The sequence below is a fragment of the Zingiber officinale genome, chromosome 9A, assembly GCF_018446385.1.
Source record: "Zingiber officinale cultivar Zhangliang chromosome 9A, Zo_v1.1, whole genome shotgun sequence".
NCBI classification, from domain to species: domain Eukaryota; kingdom Viridiplantae; phylum Streptophyta; class Magnoliopsida; order Zingiberales; family Zingiberaceae; genus Zingiber; species Zingiber officinale.
In genome coordinates, this window is record NC_056002.1 from 2742894 (window position 1) to 2764209 (window position 21316).

The window sequence follows — 21316 nt, forward strand, 5'->3', positions numbered from 1 at the left end:
ATTTGAGGATCTCTCAGAAAGTCAACATTAGTGATACCTCACTGATAAGTTAACCATCGACGTTCTCAGGTAAGATTATACTATAAAAAGGACAACAAGTGAGCTCTCAGCTCCCATGAACATGAGAGAAGTGGCAAGGAACCTCAACAATTCCTCAAGGTGCTTGAGTGAATATTTCAATATTTTCTCAATCCGCAAGTTAACCCAAATCTAATATGGATCGACTCATGCGAGTCGTGGGCACCAATGGGTTGACCCAAGCGGATCGTGGGCCTGATGAGTATATCTATCTAAATCCATTTGAAATTGATTGATAAAATTTTAATTTAATATGTTTAACTTATTTGATAGGATGATCAATCGGACATCCGATGAATTGATCCGAATTGACGACTCTACACATGGACCCGACCACGGAACATATAACACGTGAATAACATATGCCAAGTATGAAGCACGTAGTCAAAATATCATTATTAGCTGCGTGTAGTTCGTTTGATAATTAATAATGTTATTAAACTACTTAATAAATATTTATCATTGAAACCTAAATATAGAGTAGTTTAAAAAATTCAATACTTTATTTTCTATTATAAGGAAGGTCGACAAACAAGCTCCATTTTAACTTCTGGTGAATCCAATTCTCACGAGCTTCTCTTTACTATCTCCGTGAGTTTTGATTGGGACGCGCCAGAACACCTATATTATTAATATTTTAAAATTATAAATTATTCGTAAATAATGTTACGACTAGAGTGTTTATGAATCACACTCAAATCTCAATAAATTCATGAGTCGGCTTTATTACGTCATCAAACGAGCTTCGAACACCACGACGCTTGCTCGGCTTGGATCGATTACAGCCCCCCGAAGCGAGCGGCGCAGCCTCCCTTCCATCCCTCTCCTTCGTATCCTCTCTACGGCGACTCATGGCGCTTTGGGACCAGTGGGTGGAGGCGGCTCTCTCGAAGTTGGCTTCCAGGAGCCTGTTGCGTTCCACTCGCCCCATCTCCCTCTCGCCCACTCCGTCGATCGACGGGCTCGAGACGTTCGACGGGCCGCGGCATTTCGATAGGTCTTCGGTCGAGGTGGACATGGACGAATGCACCTTCAGCCAGTGGCTTTCGGAACTCCCCAACCTCGGTAATTCTCTGCAAAAGTTTTATAGCAGCGATCTTTCTCCGAAATTCGGTAGAAAACAAAATACGTTTTGACTTCTACTAGGGTTTTTCTTTGACTCCCTTTGTATTATTTCTTTGCGTTTTTAATATTTAAATACTTTTTTTGGTGAAGATCGCGTTTAAACACTGTTACTGTTTTTTCGTAAAAGAAGGAAAGACTGTTAGTAGAAAACCTTTGTCTCATACACTTAGTTTGGCTAAACCGTGATTTTGTGGTTAGGATGTTAACCGGATCTGGGGTTTATTGTAATTCAATTGTTCATATTGACAGCAGGAGGTGAGACCAGATGTAAGGATAAGAATGTCAGCAGGAAGCTGCTGCTTTTTTCAGGGAATGATTATATGGGTTTGAGCTTCCATCCGTCCCTGAGGAAGGCTGCTGCAAAGGTGAGAAAAATATAGCATGTAGGCGCTACTTGCAATATATTACGAAATTTATGGTAGGAGATTCTGTGTCTCTTGTTTACTAAGATTTTGGTCCTCTATTAGGCAGCTCAAGAACATGGTATGGGTCCAAGGGGTTCTGCTTTGGTCTGTGGCTATACTAATTATCACCAACTACTTGAAAAATCTTTGGCGGAACTGAAGATGAAAGAGGTATTCATTTCCGCAAAAAAAATTTCCTTCTCGGTTTATTTTTGTTGGATTTACACTAGATAACAAGTAATGCTGCATAGTCAACTGGTTAAGAATGAATTTTGAACTAGATATATCCTTTGTTTAGCCTAAAACAAAGATTGCTTTCGTGTCTTAATTATATTTAATGGTGCTGAAATTTCATCTGAGCCTATCCAAGTCTTACTTCCTTAAATTGTTTTCATATATATAGTAAAGCTAAGAAAACTGCTCATGAAATTGGTTTTACAGTTAGTAAATTGATTATTTATCTTAAATGAAATTATAGTTTCTTTTAAATTTCTTTTTAACAAATTTCAGTATTTTTTCTTTCATGCATCTTGGTGAGAATTATTAATGTCGTGTTTCTTAAGATGGATAGGAAATGGGAAAGAAACAGATGTCAAAAGGGTTAGAAATGGGGTTAAAGAAAAATGGTACTGTGATTTTCTTGTATTGTTTCCCCAAGATAAAAAAATATGCATACAGCATACTTTTTTCTCATTGTTTCTTTAGAGGAAAGTGAGATGGTAAGAATCATTATTTTTTTTTTTGAAAACTTTTGAAAAATAATAATTACCAAATAAATAGCAATAATTTATTTTTTATTTCAATCGGGTTCACCTGATTTGGGCAGAAGAGAAATGAATGAAAGAGAGAACTCTTTCTCTCCCACCAATTTCTTCATAAAAGAAATGGAAGGTCAATTTTCCCAATTGGTGCTTTCCCTACCCTTCTTTGTTTCCCTATTCCTTTTTGCCAAAGGAAAGCTCTGTAATAGACATTTTAAGATTAGATTCTCTTAAGATCACACTTGTTTGTTCCGTATCATGAGCTTCCTATTTCTTTTGAATTTGGAATCTCATCCTCTGCAAGAATTTTTTTTACGCTATTTGTTGCATATAGATTTAATATTACCAGATTATAAACTAAATAAAATATAATAGTGATCATGGAAAATTATTTTAAAACGTCACAATGGAAAATTAGTTGCCTCTACTCTACAATCTCCAGACCTTTCTCTAATCTGTATGAATAAGCGCTTTAAAATATAATTCTTTAGATGTTTGGAAGTTAGAGCTTTCATATCAGCTACCCTATCCAAATGCATAATTTAGGGTAAAAAAATTACTTTATTAAATTTGGATATCCACTTTTCACTACACCATATATCAACTTCCTTATTTTTTCTCTCTCCTCTATAATGTTTAGGGAATGGAATCCATTCCCTAAATTTAGAGAACCACTATTCATAAATGTAAAATTTAAGGAATGGATAGGGTAGTTGATGCAAAGATTTTTTAGCCACCCTATCCAAAATTTAAGGTAAAATCTTTGGATAGGGTAACTGATGTGGATGCTCTTACAACATGTTCAGATCAACATGTAGATAGAGTGTTACTTTTTTTTCCATGCACCTTGTTCTTCAAATGTTTTTGTTGTTCTTAGGTTCATTTGGATGTATGTAATTTGTTACTAAAAACTAAAGGCTAACTGGGACTGGACAGAACTGACTAAATATGCCATTGGATAAAATGGACATTTATGCTTTCATATTTTTGTGATCTGAATTCTGTTAAGGACTAGCATTAATCTTGTAGTGGTTTAGAAGGGAAACTTTTGGTGTCTTGCTCCCTAAAAAATTGTTAGTTGCTTCAATTCTATGCAACTTTGCTGTTGTTTTTTACTTCTTTGTCCCGCTCCATTTTTGTAGTTTAGATTAACACTGCTTTTACTATGTAATTTTTCTTTCATTCTCATATTTATTTAGTATGTGTCTCTTTTGGTGAAAATGCTATATAGGATTGCCTTCTTTGCCCTACTGGATTTGCTGCCAACTTGGCTTTTATGTCAGCTCTTGGAAGCATCAGTTCTCTGTTGTCCATTAATGGCAAACCATCACAGGATGCGAGAATTGCCATTTTTTCAGATGCCTTGAATCATGCATCTATAATTGATGGGATTCGTCTTGTTGAGAGGCTGCAAGAAGCTAAAGTCTTTGTGTATAAGCATGGTGACATTGGTCATCTCAATACTTTGTTGTATGTAATAGTCAAACTTAATCTTTTCTCTGCCCACAAAAATATTTGTCTAATCTCATGGAAATTGTTTTCAACAGGTCAGGCTGCAAGATTGAAAAAAAAGTTGTCATCACTGATACGTAAGTTGCATCTGCTGAGTTCAAATGGTGTTGCCCTATGATTTTTTTGGTTTCATCTCGGTTCTGTTCTAGAAATCTTGCATTCTATAGGAATTTTGTTAGCCTTTCTAGGCTACACTCCAGAACTCTGGTACTAGTGTAGGGAATAAGTATGGATTTTTCTATCAAACACATCACATTCAAGAGGAAAATGGGGTTTAAGGAACCTTGGTGCCCAACCAAACATATTGGGTCATGTGTGCTGGAAGGAAGGGTAGTGTTCTATAAGTTTTCAATCCATGGATGCAAATGTTTTGGAATATGGCTTTTGGAAGAGTGGGAACAATTAACTGTCCATCCTTCATGACTTCAGGTTACTTAACTTTAGCTGTTCTTATAATGCAGTCTATTTAGTATGGATGGAGATTTTGCTCCAATAGCTGATCTTGTAAATCTTCGCAAGAAGCACAACTTTTTATTAGCTGTTGATGATGTGAGTATGGATGATATATCTGTTCTAAGATGTTGCTTTTGTTTTCTTTGTGTCTGGCTAAGTAATTTTAATGAAATTGGTCACAGGCTCATTCCATGCTTGTGTGTGGGAAGAATGGTGGAGGTATACTAGAAGAATATGGGTGTGAAAGTGATGTTGACATATGCATTGGCACTCTCAGTAAAGCAGTTGGTTGCCAAGGTGGTTTCATTGCATGCAGGTAGCCCTCTTGTTATATCGTTTATGCTTGTCATTCAAATATGAAATTCATTAAACATATCAGTAACAGTCATGGCAATGCAGGTTGTTGTAATAATAGTTTCAGCATTTATGTTACCTAAGAATTATTAGTTTCATTTGTTGGGAGTGTTCTTACTGGTCCACAACTGTTTATTTTACCTATTTGTGGTGTTATATTTTGATAGACTATCAACATTTGCTTTGATTCCAAAATTAAAATTAAATGGTACGGTGGTGCCCTTTCACCTAAACTTGTACTCTGCATGCTTTTACCTAGAGTTGGTACCTGCAGTATTATTTCTATATCATGCCTTGTATGAATATATCTTACCTGGAAATTACTTGTCAAGAAAAAGCAGCTTTGCAATGTGCAGTTCTTGTCATAGATAAGTAGGACATTCACCTTCTGCTTAACTTCAAATGATGATTAACATCCTCCATTTCTCCAAGGATAATTCTGTATTCCTCTTATCATTTCTGCACATTCTTTTTTAAATTTTGATCGGATCTATCCTAATTCCAGTCCTTTGTATAAGACAAATCAACTGCTCTATTCTAAGAGTGTTTGACTTATTCAAATTATATCTATCTTCATTCCGTATCATCTCCCACCTTTTTGTAATGTAATCATTCAAAATTTTACATTTTAACAATAAGGAGTGATAATAACCAAAATCTCTAATTCCTTTGAACTTTGTTGATTATTTAGGATTAATTTTGTACAAATTTGCAGCAGCATGAAAGCTTCAAGCGCTTGTAAAGTTATTATTGAAAAATGAATTCTATGATCACAAAATATAGTAAAGCCATGGCAAATAGTTCTAAAATGACCAAAAAAGACCTGCTTTAAGAAGCAAGTCATTTTATAATATGTATATTATATGTATAAGCAAGTCACTGTATAAATTGTGACACTATTAAGTGAGAGGACAAAATTGTTGGGATATATCACATTTCTAATAAAGAAAATTTTCGTTTAATTATAACAATGTTATTTGAGATTTTTTAAAACAAATTTTTCATGAAGTTTTAAAACGATTAACCTTAGGAGAATCTTTTTTCTCCACTCTTCCATATGCAACTTTGGACATTTTGATCTCCATAAGTTCTAGGCTTCTATCTACTAAATAGAGTTTCTTAGAGCACAAAAGGAATACCCAAAATCACATAACACTAAATAAACTAATATCCTTTAGATTTCATAGACCCCTGATATGCTGATTTGGCAGCCTGAACATGAAGGCATATCCCTGTGTCAGTGACACGATGGACAATCTTAATCTTGCAATAGCTACTTGACTACAAGTACCTATGATCGTGGTATATCCATTAATGGAGTTTATTGTCCTTTCCCACTTATCCAAGATATCATAATTTTTTTTTGGATCATTATGAATCATTGACCATAATTTTTTTTGGATCATTATGAATCTCTGACGAACTCCGTCTATGATGAACCAGTCATGGCCAATCCCAAGCCCGGATAAAAGAGGAGGGTTGCATTAGGTTGCCAGCCAACGTTAAAACTATGACAAATGTTCAATGAATGGATCCATTAAATTATTGTGCTAATGTTAGGTTGTTCCCTGGAAGGAATGCATTGCAGGGTCCGACTATAACGTCTCGGCAAAGACTGCTACATCTCCAGAACTCGGGTGTAGTGCTAAATATGTAAGAGTTCACATTGCAGGGTTCGACTGTAACATATCGACAAAGATTGTTACATCTCCATGAGAATTTGGGTGTAGTGTTAAATAAGCAAGAGTTCTTACACCATAGGTTGGATAAGAATAAATGTGATAGGAAAACTAATAGTCTAAAATTTGGAACATGGAACATCGGGATCCTCATGGGTAAATCAATGGAGGTAGTAGATATGATGATTAGGAGAAGAATTAGTATTTTGTGTTGGATCGAGATGCGCTAGAGGGGGGGTGAATAGCGCTCGCGGCTATTTCGTTCGATTATCGGAATCGTAAAACGTTCGTAGAGTAATTAAAGCAGCGGAATAAAGGAAACAAACACAAGAACACAGTGGTTTACTTCGTTCGGAGCCTAGGTCGACTCCTACTCGAAGGCCCGCGATCCTTGATCGCTTTCCATGGGCAACAACTATAATTTCGTATGAATATTATAGATTAATTACAACAATGTAACTGCAATTAAAATTATACCGACAACAGTAGTAGAAAGGGAATCTGAGCTTCGGGTCGTCGGAATGTTGCAACAGCACTTCGGAAGCAGCACTTGAGCAGAACACAGCAGAATGGAAGCTTGGAAGTTGTTTTCTGTATCTTTTGGTGCTACTGCTCGAGACCCCTTATAAAGGGTGTTCAGGGTGCCATCAAGGCGCCTTGAACGAGCCGAGTCACCCGCGTGGATCGGCGGACTGGTCGAACTCTATCTCGGTTCAAGGTGCCTTGACCTATCCAGGCGCCTTGACCTCGGTCAGGCGCGAACTCCTTCAGGCGCCTCCGGTTCTTCTTGGCCTTTTCTCGGCTCGAGGCGCCTCAAGCTCCATGGGGGCGCCTGACACTGTTCATCCGAGTTCTTCTTTGTGTTTTGGTACCTGCAAGTATGTTAATCCAAAATACCTGCAACACAAAGTTAACACAAAATAATAGTATGAATATGAAATTATGACGGTCTCCGGACACTTCGGATTTCCGGTAGGAAACCCTAGGTCGACCCGACGCCTCCTGTTCCCAGGGACGCGTCCTCACCTACTCCACTCGGGAGATTTACTGTTGCCAGTGCGATCCTCCGGATCGACTGGACTTTTGCTCAGTTCGATGCTCCGGACTTTCTGCTGAACATCCGCTCCTCGGACTTTCCAGTTCGCGACACCGGGACTTTCCACCTAGGGTTACCACCCCAGGACTTTTGCCTGAAGCCGTAGACCCGCCAAGGCTTTCCGCGTAGGGTTACCACCCCATGACCTAGGGTTACCACCCCTAGGGTTTTACCTTGCCTAACCGCATTAGGGCTTCCTGAAACACTCATTAAGAAAACAAAGCACCTTAACTTTGAATCCTTTGCCATTATCAAAACTTAGGTTCGATCGTCGGATGCTTCCCGCACCAACAATCTCCCCCTTTTTGATTATGGCAATACGTAATTCAAAGTTAAGAGAAAAACAACATATGCATAAAGTTAACCAAGCTTAAGTAAATAAACTTCAAGTGCAATAACAGTTAAGCTGGAAACTTTTAACTTGGTAATATTAGACTCCCCCTTAATAAAAGCCCTCCTTTTATTAAATATTTTGAATTTTCTTTTAACGTTAATTTACCTACTCTCCCCCTTTGCCATATATCAAAAATAAACCAGTTTGAAAGTAGACTTGTATATATTTTTTTTTTTTTTGAAGGAATATTTTCAAAGAGGGATAACAATGAATTTTCTTCTTAGATTGCCAAATTTGAAAATACTTAGCTATATATTTAGCTTCGAAATGATTTGTATCGAGAAAATATTTTGCCAAATAGCTAAGTTTAGAGTACAATCTAACTGAGTCTAGTTAAAATAGTCTTTAAAATTAACTGAGTTTGAAAATATGAGTATTTGAATTTTCAATAAAGGAATTTGCTTAGAAGTTGTAAGATATGAGGTCACTTGAAAACTTTAAAACGTTATGAAAAGTTGACTGGTTTTGAAAATATTTGAATACTTAATTACATGGGCAAGTTTTTTTTAAAAAACTGTAATTAAGTTTTGGATATGCATTTTGAAGAAACTTTGATATTAAAAAATATATAGTTTTGGTTCACAGGGAGTAGTAGTAGTTTGTTTTCTAGTCCAAGCATGAGTCAAATTAAATTACTGAGTTTAATTTGATTAAGTATCAGAGCCTTGAAATAATCAGGTAAAGTAATTTGATTAGAACCTTAAAGTGCAATCATGCTTAAAAAAATTGAAACACACTTTTTCCAATTGTCTAACCTTTAGCTACTTGCTGATTGCCTAGAGGGCAGTAGCTTTCACATGGTTAGTCAAGTTGAGTTAATTTGATCCAGGTAGACTTGACTAGAGCTGGAGAACTTAATTTGATTAATGTTTATTGCATATTTAACGCCCAAACTCATATTGATGCACAGATATAAGCATTCTTGAGTCCAGGCAATACCCTATGCATCTCACGCCTTTCTAAGTTTTTCAAAACACAAGCAAGGTATACCTAGGTGATTGTGAGATGCTCTGGCTTTAATCTAGGGGTACATGAAATTTAGGGGAAAACCTAAGCTAAATCCAAAATTTAAAAAAAAAACTAACAAAATTGGAGTTTTTGAAAATTGTTTTTCCTAGAATTTTAAAAGCAAATGATAACCAAAAAAACATTGTCTATTCTACCCAACACATTCCTATTTGTCTTCTAAGTGAGCTGAACTCAAGTTCAGGTAAGGGTTTTGTGAAGATGTCAGCTAGATTTGATTTTGACTCAACATAGTTGAGTATAATATCACCCTTAGCTACATGATCCCTTACAAAATGGTGCTTCACTTCTATATGTTTAGTCCTTGAGTGATGAATTGGGTTTTTTGTTAAATTTATGGAACTTATATTATCAATTGAGATTTTTGTGTTATGATAGTTCAGTTGATAGTCTTTAAGAGTGTGCATCATCCAAAGCAATTGAGATGTGCATTCACCTAAGGCTATATATTCAGCTTCAGTGGTAGATAAAGCAACACAATGTTGCTTTCTACTTGACCAACTAGGCATTGTCCTAGAAATTGACAACTACCACTTGTGCTTTTTCTATCTAACTTGCATCCGGCGTAATCCGAGTCGAATAGCCAAGAAGGTCAAAGGTGCAAGTTCTAGGGTACCGAGTCCTATATTTAGAGTACCTTTAATGTACTAAGTATTCTTTTAACATAGGTTAAATGTGACTCTTTTGCACAAGATTGTACATACCTACTGCAAATATAATATCGGGTCGACTTGCGGTTAGGTAAAGCGAGCTTCCCATGGCACTCTATAGTACTTTGGATCTCTGGTTTTCCTTGTGGTCGAGTCTATGTTAATGTTGGTTGCCGTTGGTGTATTTATTATTTTGAGTTTTCCATGCGAATTTTTAATTAATTCCTTCGTATTTAGTTTGATAAATATATATTCCATCTTTAGTTTGTTTTATTTGTAAGCCTAAGAAAAAATCACCAACCATACTCATTTCGAATTCATTTTCCATTAATTTAGTAAATTCTTTTAAAAATTTAGAGTTATTTGATCCAAAAATTATATCATCAACATAGATTTGAGCTATGAAGATGTCTTTGTCTACAGTTTTTACAAATAGAGTTGGATCTATTTGACCTTGGTTGAAACCTTTGGATATTAAGTGATTTGACAATCGTTCATACCATGCCCTAGGGGCTTGTTTAAGTCCGTACCAGGCCTTTTTTAACTTAAATACATGATTAGGATATCCTAAGTCCTCAAATCCTGGGGGTTGGCTTACATATACTTCCTCCTTAATAAATCCATTTAAGAATGCTGACTTGACATCCATTTGGTATAGTTTAAATCCTTTGTTTGCTGCATAGGCTAACAACATTCTAATGGATTCGAGTCTAGCTACTGGGGCATAGGTTTCATCATAGTCCAAACCTTCAACTTGGCTGAATCCTTTAGCTACAAGCCTAGCCTTATTTCTAATTATTTCGCCTTGATCATCTAGCTTGTTTCTAAATACCCATTTTGTATTGATTATTGATTTATTTGAGGGTTTAGATACAAGTTCCCAGACTTGATTTCTCTCAAATTGGGCTAACTCTTCCTGCATAGCTATGATCCAGTCCGGGTCAGGTAGTGCTTCTTCTATTGTTTTTGGTTCGATTTTAGAAATTAGGGCAATCTGACTGTGAATTCTATAGGAGGATCTAGTTCTTACCCCTAGATTTGGATCACCCAAAATTTGATCAGATGGGTGAGAGGTACTGACCCTTGTTGGTCTGATAAGTGGGTCAGGGGCTGGTTCCTCTGGTATATTAAGATTTGGTTGAATTTCATCATCTTCTATATTTCTTGGGTCAACTTCAACATTCTCATTTGGTAGATTATATTCTTCATCAAATATTAAATTAGTTGTTTCTTCAACTTTTAGGGTATTTTGATTGTAGACTCTATAGGCTCGACTGTTTGAGGAATATCCTAAAAATATTCCTTTGTTAGATTTGGGTGTGAATTTTCTTAAATAATCTTTAGTATTTAAAATATGAACTTTACATCCAAATACTTTTAAATAATTTAAGTTAGGAATTTTATGATAATATAGTTCATAAGGGGTTTTCTTGTGAAATTTGTTGATCAAGATTCGATTTTGAATATGATTTGCAGTATTTATTGCTTCACCAAAATTGGTGATTTAAATTATATTCATTTAACATGGTTCTAGAGGCTTCTTGTAGAGTTCTATTTTTACGTTCCACCAGACCATTTTGTTGGGGGGTTCTAGGACATGAAAATTCATGTTGATATCCATTTATTTTACAAAATTGGGTAAATTTATGATTTTCAAATTCCCCTCCGTGATCACTTCTTATTCTTTTAATTTTAGTATCTTTTTCATTTTCTATTAATTTACAAAAGTTACTAAATATTTCATAGGTTTCATCTTTAGTTTTTAGGAATTTTACCCATGAAAATCTAGAGTAGTCATCGATTATTACTAAGCAATACTGGTTCTTGCTTAGTGACTTAGCTCCATGTGAATCAAATAGGTCAAGGTGAAGGAGCTCAAGTAAGGAGCTGGTTCTTTCAAGATTTGTTGATTTGTGTGTTGACTTAGTTTGTTTTCCCTGTTGACACGCATTACAGATAGAATTTTTAATGAATTTTAGTTTTGGTAAACCTTTAACTAAACCATTATGACTCATTTTTGAAATGAGTCTAGTGTGAGTGTGACACAATCTTCTGTGCCACAAATCAGTTTCCTCTTCTTGTGTTAGAAAACACCTTTTTGAGGATGTCGGTAGATTAATTGAATACATATTATTTATCCTAAGTCCCTTAAGTAAGATTTCAGGATTTTCAATGTTTTTAACTAAACACCTGGTTTTGTCAAAAGTTACTAAGTATCCGCTATCACACAATTGACTTATACTTAATAAATTAAACTTGAAATTTTCAACTAACAGGACTTTTCGAATAATAAAATCGGAGTTGAGTTCAATATTACCTCTTCCGATTACCTTAAGTTGACCTTCGTTACCGAATGCAACTGATCCTAAGTTCTTGTACGTTAGTTTAGTAAACTTCAATTTATCTCCAGTCATGTGTCTGGAGCAGCCACTATCCAGCATCCATTGATCCAATTCCTACATAGTAAGTGGTTGAATTGTTTTAATGGATTTCATGATAGTTAAATTGAAGTAAACTTGTTAGAGATAAATTTTTGAAGGAGTTTTGAATAATTTTGAGATTTAGTTTAATTTCGAGATTTAGTTTTAAAATAATTTTGAAATTTAAGTTTAAAATAATTTTGAAATTTAAGTTTAAATAATTTTGAAATTTAAGTTTAAAATAATTTTGAAGTTTAAGTTTAAAATAATTTTGAAGTTTAAGTTTTGAAATTTAAGTTTTTAAAATTTCTTAATCATCTCACCCGACCTAGATTTTCAATCAGGGAATCCTATAATTGTTGTGAGATGAATTATAATTCAATTTTAAGGTTTGGGTTAACTTTGTGTTAGATTCAGGTTTAGCTTTGGGTTCAACAAGTAAACATTCTTTGGATAAACTTCTGGGCTATGGTGAGTCACAAGGAACTCATTAAAGTAACCATGCCTTCTAGGTTTTCCAAATAGTCCTACCCATTGAGCTTAGTACTAAACCTTGGTCTAACTAGTTAGGATCCATTTAAGGGTAGCTTCGGTCAGTTCCACTTGGCCAAATGCACCAGGTCGAAGCCATATCTTCCTAGACATGCGATGCCCAAGCTTCCCTAACGTATTATCATCCAAAAACTTCACCAGTACTGTGGTTCAAGTTAACCTTAGTCCGTTTTAATCTAACCTTAATTGCCCTGCCGGGTGATCTACTCTTGTTTTACCCATTTCGGGTAGATTAGGTTCAGCTATCCTGTCGGGTAATTTAGTTGGGGGTGCCAGTGAGTCTGGATCCTCCATATTGAGTTTTAATTTCAAATTTCAAATTTTGAATTTAATTTGAATTTAATTTGAATTTCGAATTTTGAATTTAATTTGAATTTAATTTTAATTTTAATTTTGAATTTAATTTTAATTTTGAATTTAATTTTAATTTTGAATTTAATTTTAATTTGAATTTAATTTTAATTTTAATTTTGAATTTAATTTTAATTTTGAATTTAATTTTAATTTTAATTTGAATTTTAATTTTAATTTGAATTTTAATTTAATTTTAATTTGAATTTAATTTTAATTTTAATTTTGAATTTAATTTTAATTTTGAATTTAATTTTAATTTTGAATTTAATTTTAATTTTAATTTGAATTTGAATTTTTTTTTTAAAATTTTTAGGATTGTTTTTCTTCTTGCTCCTCCTGGATCATGGCCTCGATATGGTCTATCGAGGTAGTGTATTTGATCCTTCGGAACCCAGTATTGGCCAAGTCCAACTTGATTGACCAAGTTAGACTTGGAGACCCATGCTTGGACTGATTTAACACTTTGTTTGTTTATTAATGATAAATAAGATCTATATTTACTTTTGTATCCCAGCCCAGTTCTGTTATAGACGGCTCTTTGTGTCCCAAGAATCAAGTCCAAATTCTTGGAGCCCAAAGAAAACCGTTCTAAGGTATTTTCTAAATTTTTAACCTGATTTGTTAGACTTGAATTTTCTTTCTCAAGTTTTTGAACTTGAGTTGGTAATTCAGTCTGACTCTGGTCAGGTAAAGGTTTGGTGTTAGCCACTTCTTTAAGGACACTTACTTCCTTTAGAAGTGACTTAACTTTCAGGTTTGACTTAGCTAATTTGCGTAATAAATAGCTAACTAAAGTATTCAACCGGGAAATACTTACAGCGGGGTCTGGTCCTTCGGAAACGGATACGGATCCGTGGCTTTGCTCGGACTCGGCCTCAGACTCGCTCTCGCATCCGTATTCGACGACTTGGTCCCGGGCCATTAATGCAAGTAGACTCGTTTGTTCGAGCTCTTCGTCGTCATCCTCCGATGAAGATTCGTCCCATGTTGCCTTAAGGACCTTTTTCCTTCTTTGTTTTTTGACCTCCTTCAGGTTAGGGCAGTTGGATTTGATGTGCCCTTTTTGGTTACACCCGTAGCATGTAACTTCAAACTTCATCTTTGTATTTTGTGGGCCTTCCTTTGATTTTACTGTCTTCTTTAGATCTCTTTTGTCGAATCCTTTCGTCTTGTAAAGCTTCTTCACGAGGTTTACCAGCTCGGTTGTAATGTCACCTTCTTCATCGTCAGAATCTGGTTCAGCTTCTGATGCTGGTTCGGTTCTCCGTCGTGGTCTTGGTTCCCGGGTTCGGCTTGTACCTGCAACCAACGCAATACCTTTCTCGGTAGGCTGTGCATTAGTCTGCTCATGAAGTTCAAATTCACTAAAAAGTTCATCTAGTTTTAAAGAAGATAAATCCTTGGAAACTTTGTAGGCATCTACCATTGATGCCCACAATGTATTCCTTGGAAACGAGTTTAGGGCATACCTTATCACGTCCCGATTTTCTATCTTTTGGCCAATTCCGTGAAGAGAGTTAAGGATATCTTGTATTCTCGCGTGAAGAGAGCTCGCTGTTTCGCCTTCCTGCATTTTTAGATTATATAATTTATTAAGCAAAAGATCTCTTTTACTTACCTTGGTGTCGTCAGTGCCTTCATGGAGTTCGATGAGCTTTTCCCAGAGCTCCTTTGCAGAGGAGAACGGGCCAACTCTGTTGAGTTCTTCCTTGGTAAGACCACACTGGAGGGTGCAGGTAGCTTTGGCGTCGGCTTCAACCTTTTTTATTAAAGAGGCGTCCCACTTCTCGCAGGGTGTAGTTTTGCCGTCGTCATCGATTGGCAGTTTCAGTCCCGTCTTTATGATCATCCACGTTTCGAATTGTATCTTTAGATACGTTTCCATTCTTCCCTTCCAGTAGCCAAAATCCTCTCCGGAGAATAGCGGGGGACGTACAGTGCTGAAACCCTCTTGTTGGGCCATTTATAATATGTAACAAAAGAAAACAACAGAATATGTTCCAAGACCGAGTCTTGGATTAGTAATGTGGAATAAAGAATAAAATAAAGGCGAACTCGAGTGGTGTTGCACCTACTTGAGCAAAAGTCGATTCGAGGAAATGAAATTAGAATATAGCTATAAGGCTAAATTCTAATTCGACTCCGAAAACGAAAAAAACTGCGAAAAATTTGTTTTGAAAGGTGGTTGCACTAATTCAAAACCCCGCTCGATACCAATTGTTGGATCGAGGGCGCTAGAGGGGGAATAGCGCTCGTATTTCGCTCGATTATCGGAATCGTAAAACGCTCGTAGAGTAATTAAAGCAATAAAGGAAACAAACACAAGAACACGGTGGTTTACTTTCGAGCCTAGGTCGACTCCTACTCGAAGGCCCGACGATCGCCTTCCGTGGGCAACAACTATAATTTCGTATGAATATTACAGATTAATTACAACAATGTAACTGCAATTAAAATTATACCGAAATTAGAGAAAAAAGGAATCGAGCTTGGTCGTCGGAATGTTGCAACAGACTTCGGAAGCAGCACTTGAGCGAACACGCAGAATGGAAGCTTGGAAGTTGTTTTCTTGGCTGCTGGCCGAGACCCCTTATAAAGGGTGTTCAGGCGCCTTTACTGTTCATCAAGGCGCCGAACGAGCCGAGTCACCAGCGTGGATCAGCACGGACCTGGTCGAACTCTATCTGGTTCAAGGCGCCGCCTTCAACCTCCGGTCCAAGGCGCCTTGAACTCCTTTCAAGGCGCCTCCAGTCTTCTGCCTGGCCTTTTCTTTCAGGCGCCCAAGCTCCGTGAGGCGCCTCGGACATTCATCCGAGTTCTTCTTTGTGTTTTGGTACCTGCAAGTATGTTAATCCAAAATACCGCAACACAAAGTTAACACAAAATAATAGTATGAATATGAAATTATGACAGTCTCCGGACTGTCCGGGTCTGTTCCATCGGAAACCCTAGGTCGACCGACGCCTACTGTTCCTCTACAGCGTCCTCACCTACTCCACTCGGGAGATTTACGTTGCCAGTACGATCCTCCGGATCGATTGGACTTTACTCGACTCGATGCTCCGGACTTCTTGAACATCCGCTTGGCCGATTCGGACTTTCACCTGGTTCGCGACACCAGGACTTTCCACCTAGGGTTACCACCCCCTAGGACTTTTGCCTGAAGCCATAGACCTGCCAAGGCTTTCCGCATAGGGTTACCACCCCCTATGACCTAGGGTTACCACCCCCTAGGGTTTTACCTTGCCTAACCGCAGTTAGGGCTTCCCTGAAACACTCAGCTAACGCTGTCAGAAAACAAAGCACCTTAACTTTGAATCCTTTGCCATTATCAAAACTTAGGTTCGATCGTCGGATGCTTCCCGCACCAACATTTTGTGTGTACAGGAGACAAAATATGTAGGCGAGACGACAAAAATGATAGAGAACTCAGGTTTTAAGTTATGATACACAAGAAAGAATAAAGCAAGAAATGAAGTGGGTATTGTTGTAGTTCGTTAAAGAATGAAGTTGTAGGAGTAGTTAGAAAAGAGGATTGAATTATAACCCTTAAGATAATAGTGGCGAAAGAAATTATGAACATAATTAGCGTACATGTACTGCAAATAGAATTAGATGAAGCTATCAAATCAAGGTTTTGGGACGATTTAAATGAAGTATTACAAAACATTCTGCCAAATGAAATGATTTTAATAGAAGGTGATCTAAATGAGCATGTCAGAGTGAAAAATGAGGAATATAAGAGGATACATGGAGGTTATGAGTTTGGAACGAGAAATGAAGAAGAGAATACTATATTTGATTTTGCGATAGCATATGACCTTATATTAGCTAATATATTTTTTAAGAAAAAAAAAGAATACTTAGTCATGTTCAAACGTAGGAATAATAAATTGCAAATTAACTTTCTTATGGTTAGGAAGAAGGATAAAAAGATCTGTAAAGATTACAAGGTCATTTCTGGAGAAAACTTAACTATCAACATAGGTTAATAGTGTTGGATATACGTCTCAAGCATAATATCAATAGAAAAAAAATATAAACGATTCTTAAAATTAAGTGGTGCAAATTAAAGAATGAGAAAAAAAATTAAGGAGAAGGTAGGAGTACAAGTATTGGGTGAAATATATGGTGATTCTAATACGACATGGGATAAGATGATATCAAAGTTGAAAATAGTAGTTAAGAGGGTACTCGATGAGTCAAAGGAACATGTACCACTAAGTAAAGAATCTTGGTAGTGGAATGAGAAAGTACAAGAGAAAATGAAGGAAAAAACGAACAGCTTATAAGAAATTATATATTTTTAAGAACGAGGGAAATTTTAAAAAATATACAATAGCCAAGAAAGAGGCTAAGAAAGTAGTGAATGAAGTAAAAAAATAAAACTTTTGAACGATTATATAAAAAATTGGACACAAAAGAAGGGGAAAGAGATATTTATAGAATAGGTAAAGTGAGAGAAAGGAAGACAAGAGATCTTATCCAAATAAAATATATTAAAGATGAATGTAATAGAGTACTAGTAAACAATAGAGAAATAAAAGAGCGGTGGAAGAGGTATTTTCATCAACTTTTTAATGAAGATTTAGGTGACTAACTTAACTTAGGTAATTTAAGTAAGTAAAATTAGTATAGAAATTTAAATTTTTATCGTAGAATTTAAATTTTAGAAGTAAAACAAGCTTTAAATGGGATGCACAATGGAAAAGCCGTTGAACCAGATGATATTCTGATAGAGGTATGGAAGTGCCTAGGGAAATAGGTTATTGAATGACTTACAAAATTATTTAACATGATATTGAAAATGAAAAAAATGTCTAATGGAGGGTAAGTACTCTAGTTCTCATATAAGAGTAAGGGAGACGTATAAAATTGTGCAAGGGGTATTAAACTAATGAGTCATACCATGAAATTTTGGAAAAAAGTAATAAAAAAAAGATTAACATTGGTCTGGAAAGTCAACAATAGAAGATATACATCTTCTTAGACAATTAATTGAAAAATATCGGGAGCAAAAATAAAATTTACACATCGTATTCATTGACTTAGAAAAAGCTTATGATAGAGTCCCAGGAGGAATTATATAGAGAATTCTAAAAAAAGAGGTGTTAGTGTAACATATATTGAACTAATTAAGGATATGTACGAGGATGTAACAACCAGAGTAAAAACTTCAGGTAGAATAATTCAATTATTTCCAATAAAAATAGGGTTACATCAAGGATCAACTCTAAGTCCCTATCTTTTTACACTAATTATGGACGAACTCACTACACACATTCAAGACACAGTACCGTGCAGATGATATTGTTTTGATAGATGAAACACGTGAATTAGTAAATGCTAAATTAGAATCTTGGTAGGAAACTCTAGAAGGGAAAGATTTTAGGCTTAGCAGAATAAAGACAGAATATATGGAATTTAAGTTTAGCAATATTAGACTTAATGAGACAATTAAGATAGGAGATGATGAGTTGTCCGGAACTAAAAGTTTTAAATATTTAGGATCTTTTTTGCAAAACGATAGAGGGATTGAGAGAGATGTCTAATATAGAATACAAGCAGGATGGTTGAAATGGAGGAGCGTTAAGTACCTCTAAAACTTAAAAAAAAGTTCTATAAAATCACAGTTAGACCTGCTATGTTATATGAAGTTGAATATTGGGCTATGTCTTCAGCACATGAGCAGAAGATGAGAGTTGCAAAGATAAAGATGTTAATGTTAATGTTTATGTTAATGTGGATGTGTGGACATATGAGGATGGACAGAATAAGAAATGAGAGCATTAAATAGAAAGTCGGAGTTGCCATCTATTAAGGAAAAACTCCGAGAGATACGTTTAAGATGATATAGATATATTCTTAGGCGACCAATAAATGCTCCAGTTAGGTGATGTGAAACTATGACAGACACATATATCAAATGAGAAAGAGGAAGACAAAAAAAAACTTGGTTAGCAACAATAAAATAAGATAAAATTTATTTAAGTATAGATAATGATATCGTAGGAGCTAGAGCTCAATGGCATAAAATGATCCATATAGCCGACCCCATCTAGTGGGATAAGTCTTGGTTGTTGTTGTTGTATTATGAATATATGACACATTCTTTTAACTTTGATCCTTTTTGTTCCTACACAAGTTTAGTGCTTATAATGTAGGATTTTTGTTAGATTGATAATTGTGGATATTATCTAGATTCATCTCTTTCAGCACAGTTGAGCTATATCTAGGTGGAACTTACCCTTGTTAAGGGCATGCATGGTGAACTTAACAAATTTGTTACATGAGTGATTTCCTATAAAAGAAATATCTAACAGTTAACACTTATTGTACAGCAATAAATGGAAACAACTAGTGCAGTCAAGGGGTCGCTCCTTCATATTCTCAACTTCACTTCCAGTGCCTGTTGTTGCAGCTTGTCATGGTATTTAGTTTCTGGAGTTGTCTCACATGCATATCCTTCCATAAAACAACTTTTCTGAACTTATATGAGGCCTTTGTTGTTGTAAGCATATGCTTTTTTTGTGGGTTCTGTGTTGGTTCTTGAGGTCCATATTTCAGTGTATTAGAAGAAAACAAACACAATATTTAGCAGCTCCATATCACCAATCATGTGAATTCATTGTGTTTGCCTCTAAATTGTTCTTACTAACACTTACTGTTACTGAGATCATTTTTCTAAAAAAACTATAAAAGTTGTTATACTGAAAATTCGAATAGACACTATTGTGTGCATTATCAGTTAAGAGGAAAAGAGACATTGTTTCCACATTTTAACTCTTGGGCGGTGTTTTAAAGCCGTTAACTTGAGAACTGGGAGTCAACCTGCTCTGGTTGGATTAGTAGGACAATTCCAGTAGCACTAGGTTTGGGCTTGGTTAAACTTCAAAATTAGGAACCATTCACTGGTTCAGTTTTAAAACACTGCTTTTGAGTCTTTCTTTCTTTGCCTTATGGTTTACAAAACCTTTCATGTAAAAATATTGAACTTGGAAATTTCTTCACACCAAGATGGTATGTCCTTGCAGCTGCTCTTTTTGTGGCAAGAAAGGAGAAGTGGAGGCAAATTGCAATTTGGAACAGGGTGCATGAATTCAATGTTCTGACCCAAATGAACATCACAAGTCCAATAATTTCTCTGGTTATTGGTAGTGAAAAGGCGGCACTCAGTGCTAGCAGGTGACATTCTTTCTTGCCTCAGTGAAGTTATTCCATATGATAGTATTAGTTCTTGTGCCTGATGTGTCAACTCCTGTCCAGGCATATGCTTCAATCTGGTTTTCATATAACTGCTATCAGGCCGCCTACAGTCCCTCCAAATTCTTGCAGGTAGAGTTCTAAGTATACTGAGACTAAGTGGTCGGTCACAGTTTCATTGTTAATCTCGTGATTTGATTGATGACAGGTTGCGGATTACACTCAGTGCTTCCCATTCTTTCGACGATGTCAAAAGGCTCGTTTCTGCTTTATCCCGCTGGTTTAGTTTCCCAGCTGTCGGTGACAATGCTCAAATAGCTTCGAAACTCTGAAAGTTATAGCAGCTTTATTAGGAGAACATTAGGTACCAAGGATTATAAGATCATAAATATCTATAGGAAATACATTCAAATTGGAAACTAAGAAATCCATAGTTCAGACACCAATGAGCTTTGCATTGGAGTTTGTCAGAGTAGCCGATCCATTTTCTATTCAGACGGAAACAAGTAGGGCCAAACTGTATTTCGTTCCAATTTCTGGCATTGCAAATCATAGTTATACTGTACAAATGGAATGGACTGGACTACACTACATGACCTTTTTCCGGTTGGTACATAGAGTTTTATCCTGCATTGTAATAGACTATTTATGTGATTTGAACTCATGATCATGAGGTCCCACGATAATAATTTTATCATTACTTAAAATGTTTCTAACTTCTTGTATGGTTTTTTTTCTCGTGCAAATAAAAGTCTCACATTAGTCGTGTATATTTCACATTGCCTAGTTGCCACCCATAACAATCACTAATCACTAACAATTTCTTTAAACCAAATAGAGAAGAATAAAACTGAAGTCATTCTGTCAACAACATTTATGTTGAGCTTCTTGTTGGATGATATCTGTTTATCGTAACGGGATCATCTATGTGAGTCCCTGTGTTTGATTTTCAGCTTATCGATATGCAAATTCTTGGATCTCAAGTTAGATTTTCGCTAAATGAGAGTTTCAACAAGCTTCTAGGTTCAAGTTCCAGTTGTCCCCTTGGGGCAATGTGATGGTTGAGGCATAGAGTATTGTCACATTAGGTTTTGTAGTCAAAGTTCGATGCATCTGAGCAGACTTTCCTTCATGTCTTTGCCACTTATACCAATGACTGATAGCATCTGTGATTTATCTCTTCCGTATTGATCTAAGGATGGATTGACGAGGGTGTTAGAATGAACAAATTACCTTGTACCACATGTTAAAGTTC

General features: G+C 35.9%; 1 protein-coding gene across 2 annotated transcripts; it reads left to right on the top strand.

Annotated features, from left to right (window-relative positions):
- Positions 1–801: 801 nt before the first annotated feature.
- LOC122021915 (8-amino-7-oxononanoate synthase-like) lies at positions 802–20701 on the top strand. Of its 2 annotated transcripts, none has more exons than XM_042580094.1 (11): positions 802–1143; positions 1453–1568; positions 1671–1778; positions 3600–3838; positions 3916–3957; positions 4342–4429; positions 4516–4649; positions 19200–19288; positions 19893–20043; positions 20125–20193; positions 20270–20701. In XM_042580094.1, exons 1-11 carry the CDS (start codon positions 930–932, stop codon positions 20391–20393), a joined length of 1374 nt encoding a protein of 457 aa, XP_042436028.1. In that variant the 5' UTR covers positions 802–929; the 3' UTR covers positions 20394–20701. The 2 variants fall into 2 exon arrangements, with proteins under 2 accessions (XP_042436028.1, XP_042436029.1); XM_042580095.1 differs by having other exon boundaries at positions 1456–1568.
- Positions 20702–21316: the final 615 nt, after the last annotated feature.

What these genes read in the sequence shown, in the direction of transcription:
- LOC122021915 (XM_042580094.1), top strand. Translation starts at nt 930, where the DNA reads ATGGCGCTTTGGGACCAGTGGGTGGAGGCGGCTCTCTCGAAGTTGGCT. An exon ending in TTCGGAACTCCCCAACCTCG is followed by an intron (nt 1,144 to 1,452) that starts GTAATTCTCTGC and finishes TCATATTGACAG; the next exon opens with CAGGAGGTGAGACCAGATGT. An exon ending in GGTGGTTTCATTGCATGCAG is followed by an intron (nt 4,650 to 19,199) that starts GTAGCCCTCTTG and finishes CTTATTGTACAG; the next exon opens with CAATAAATGGAAACAACTAG.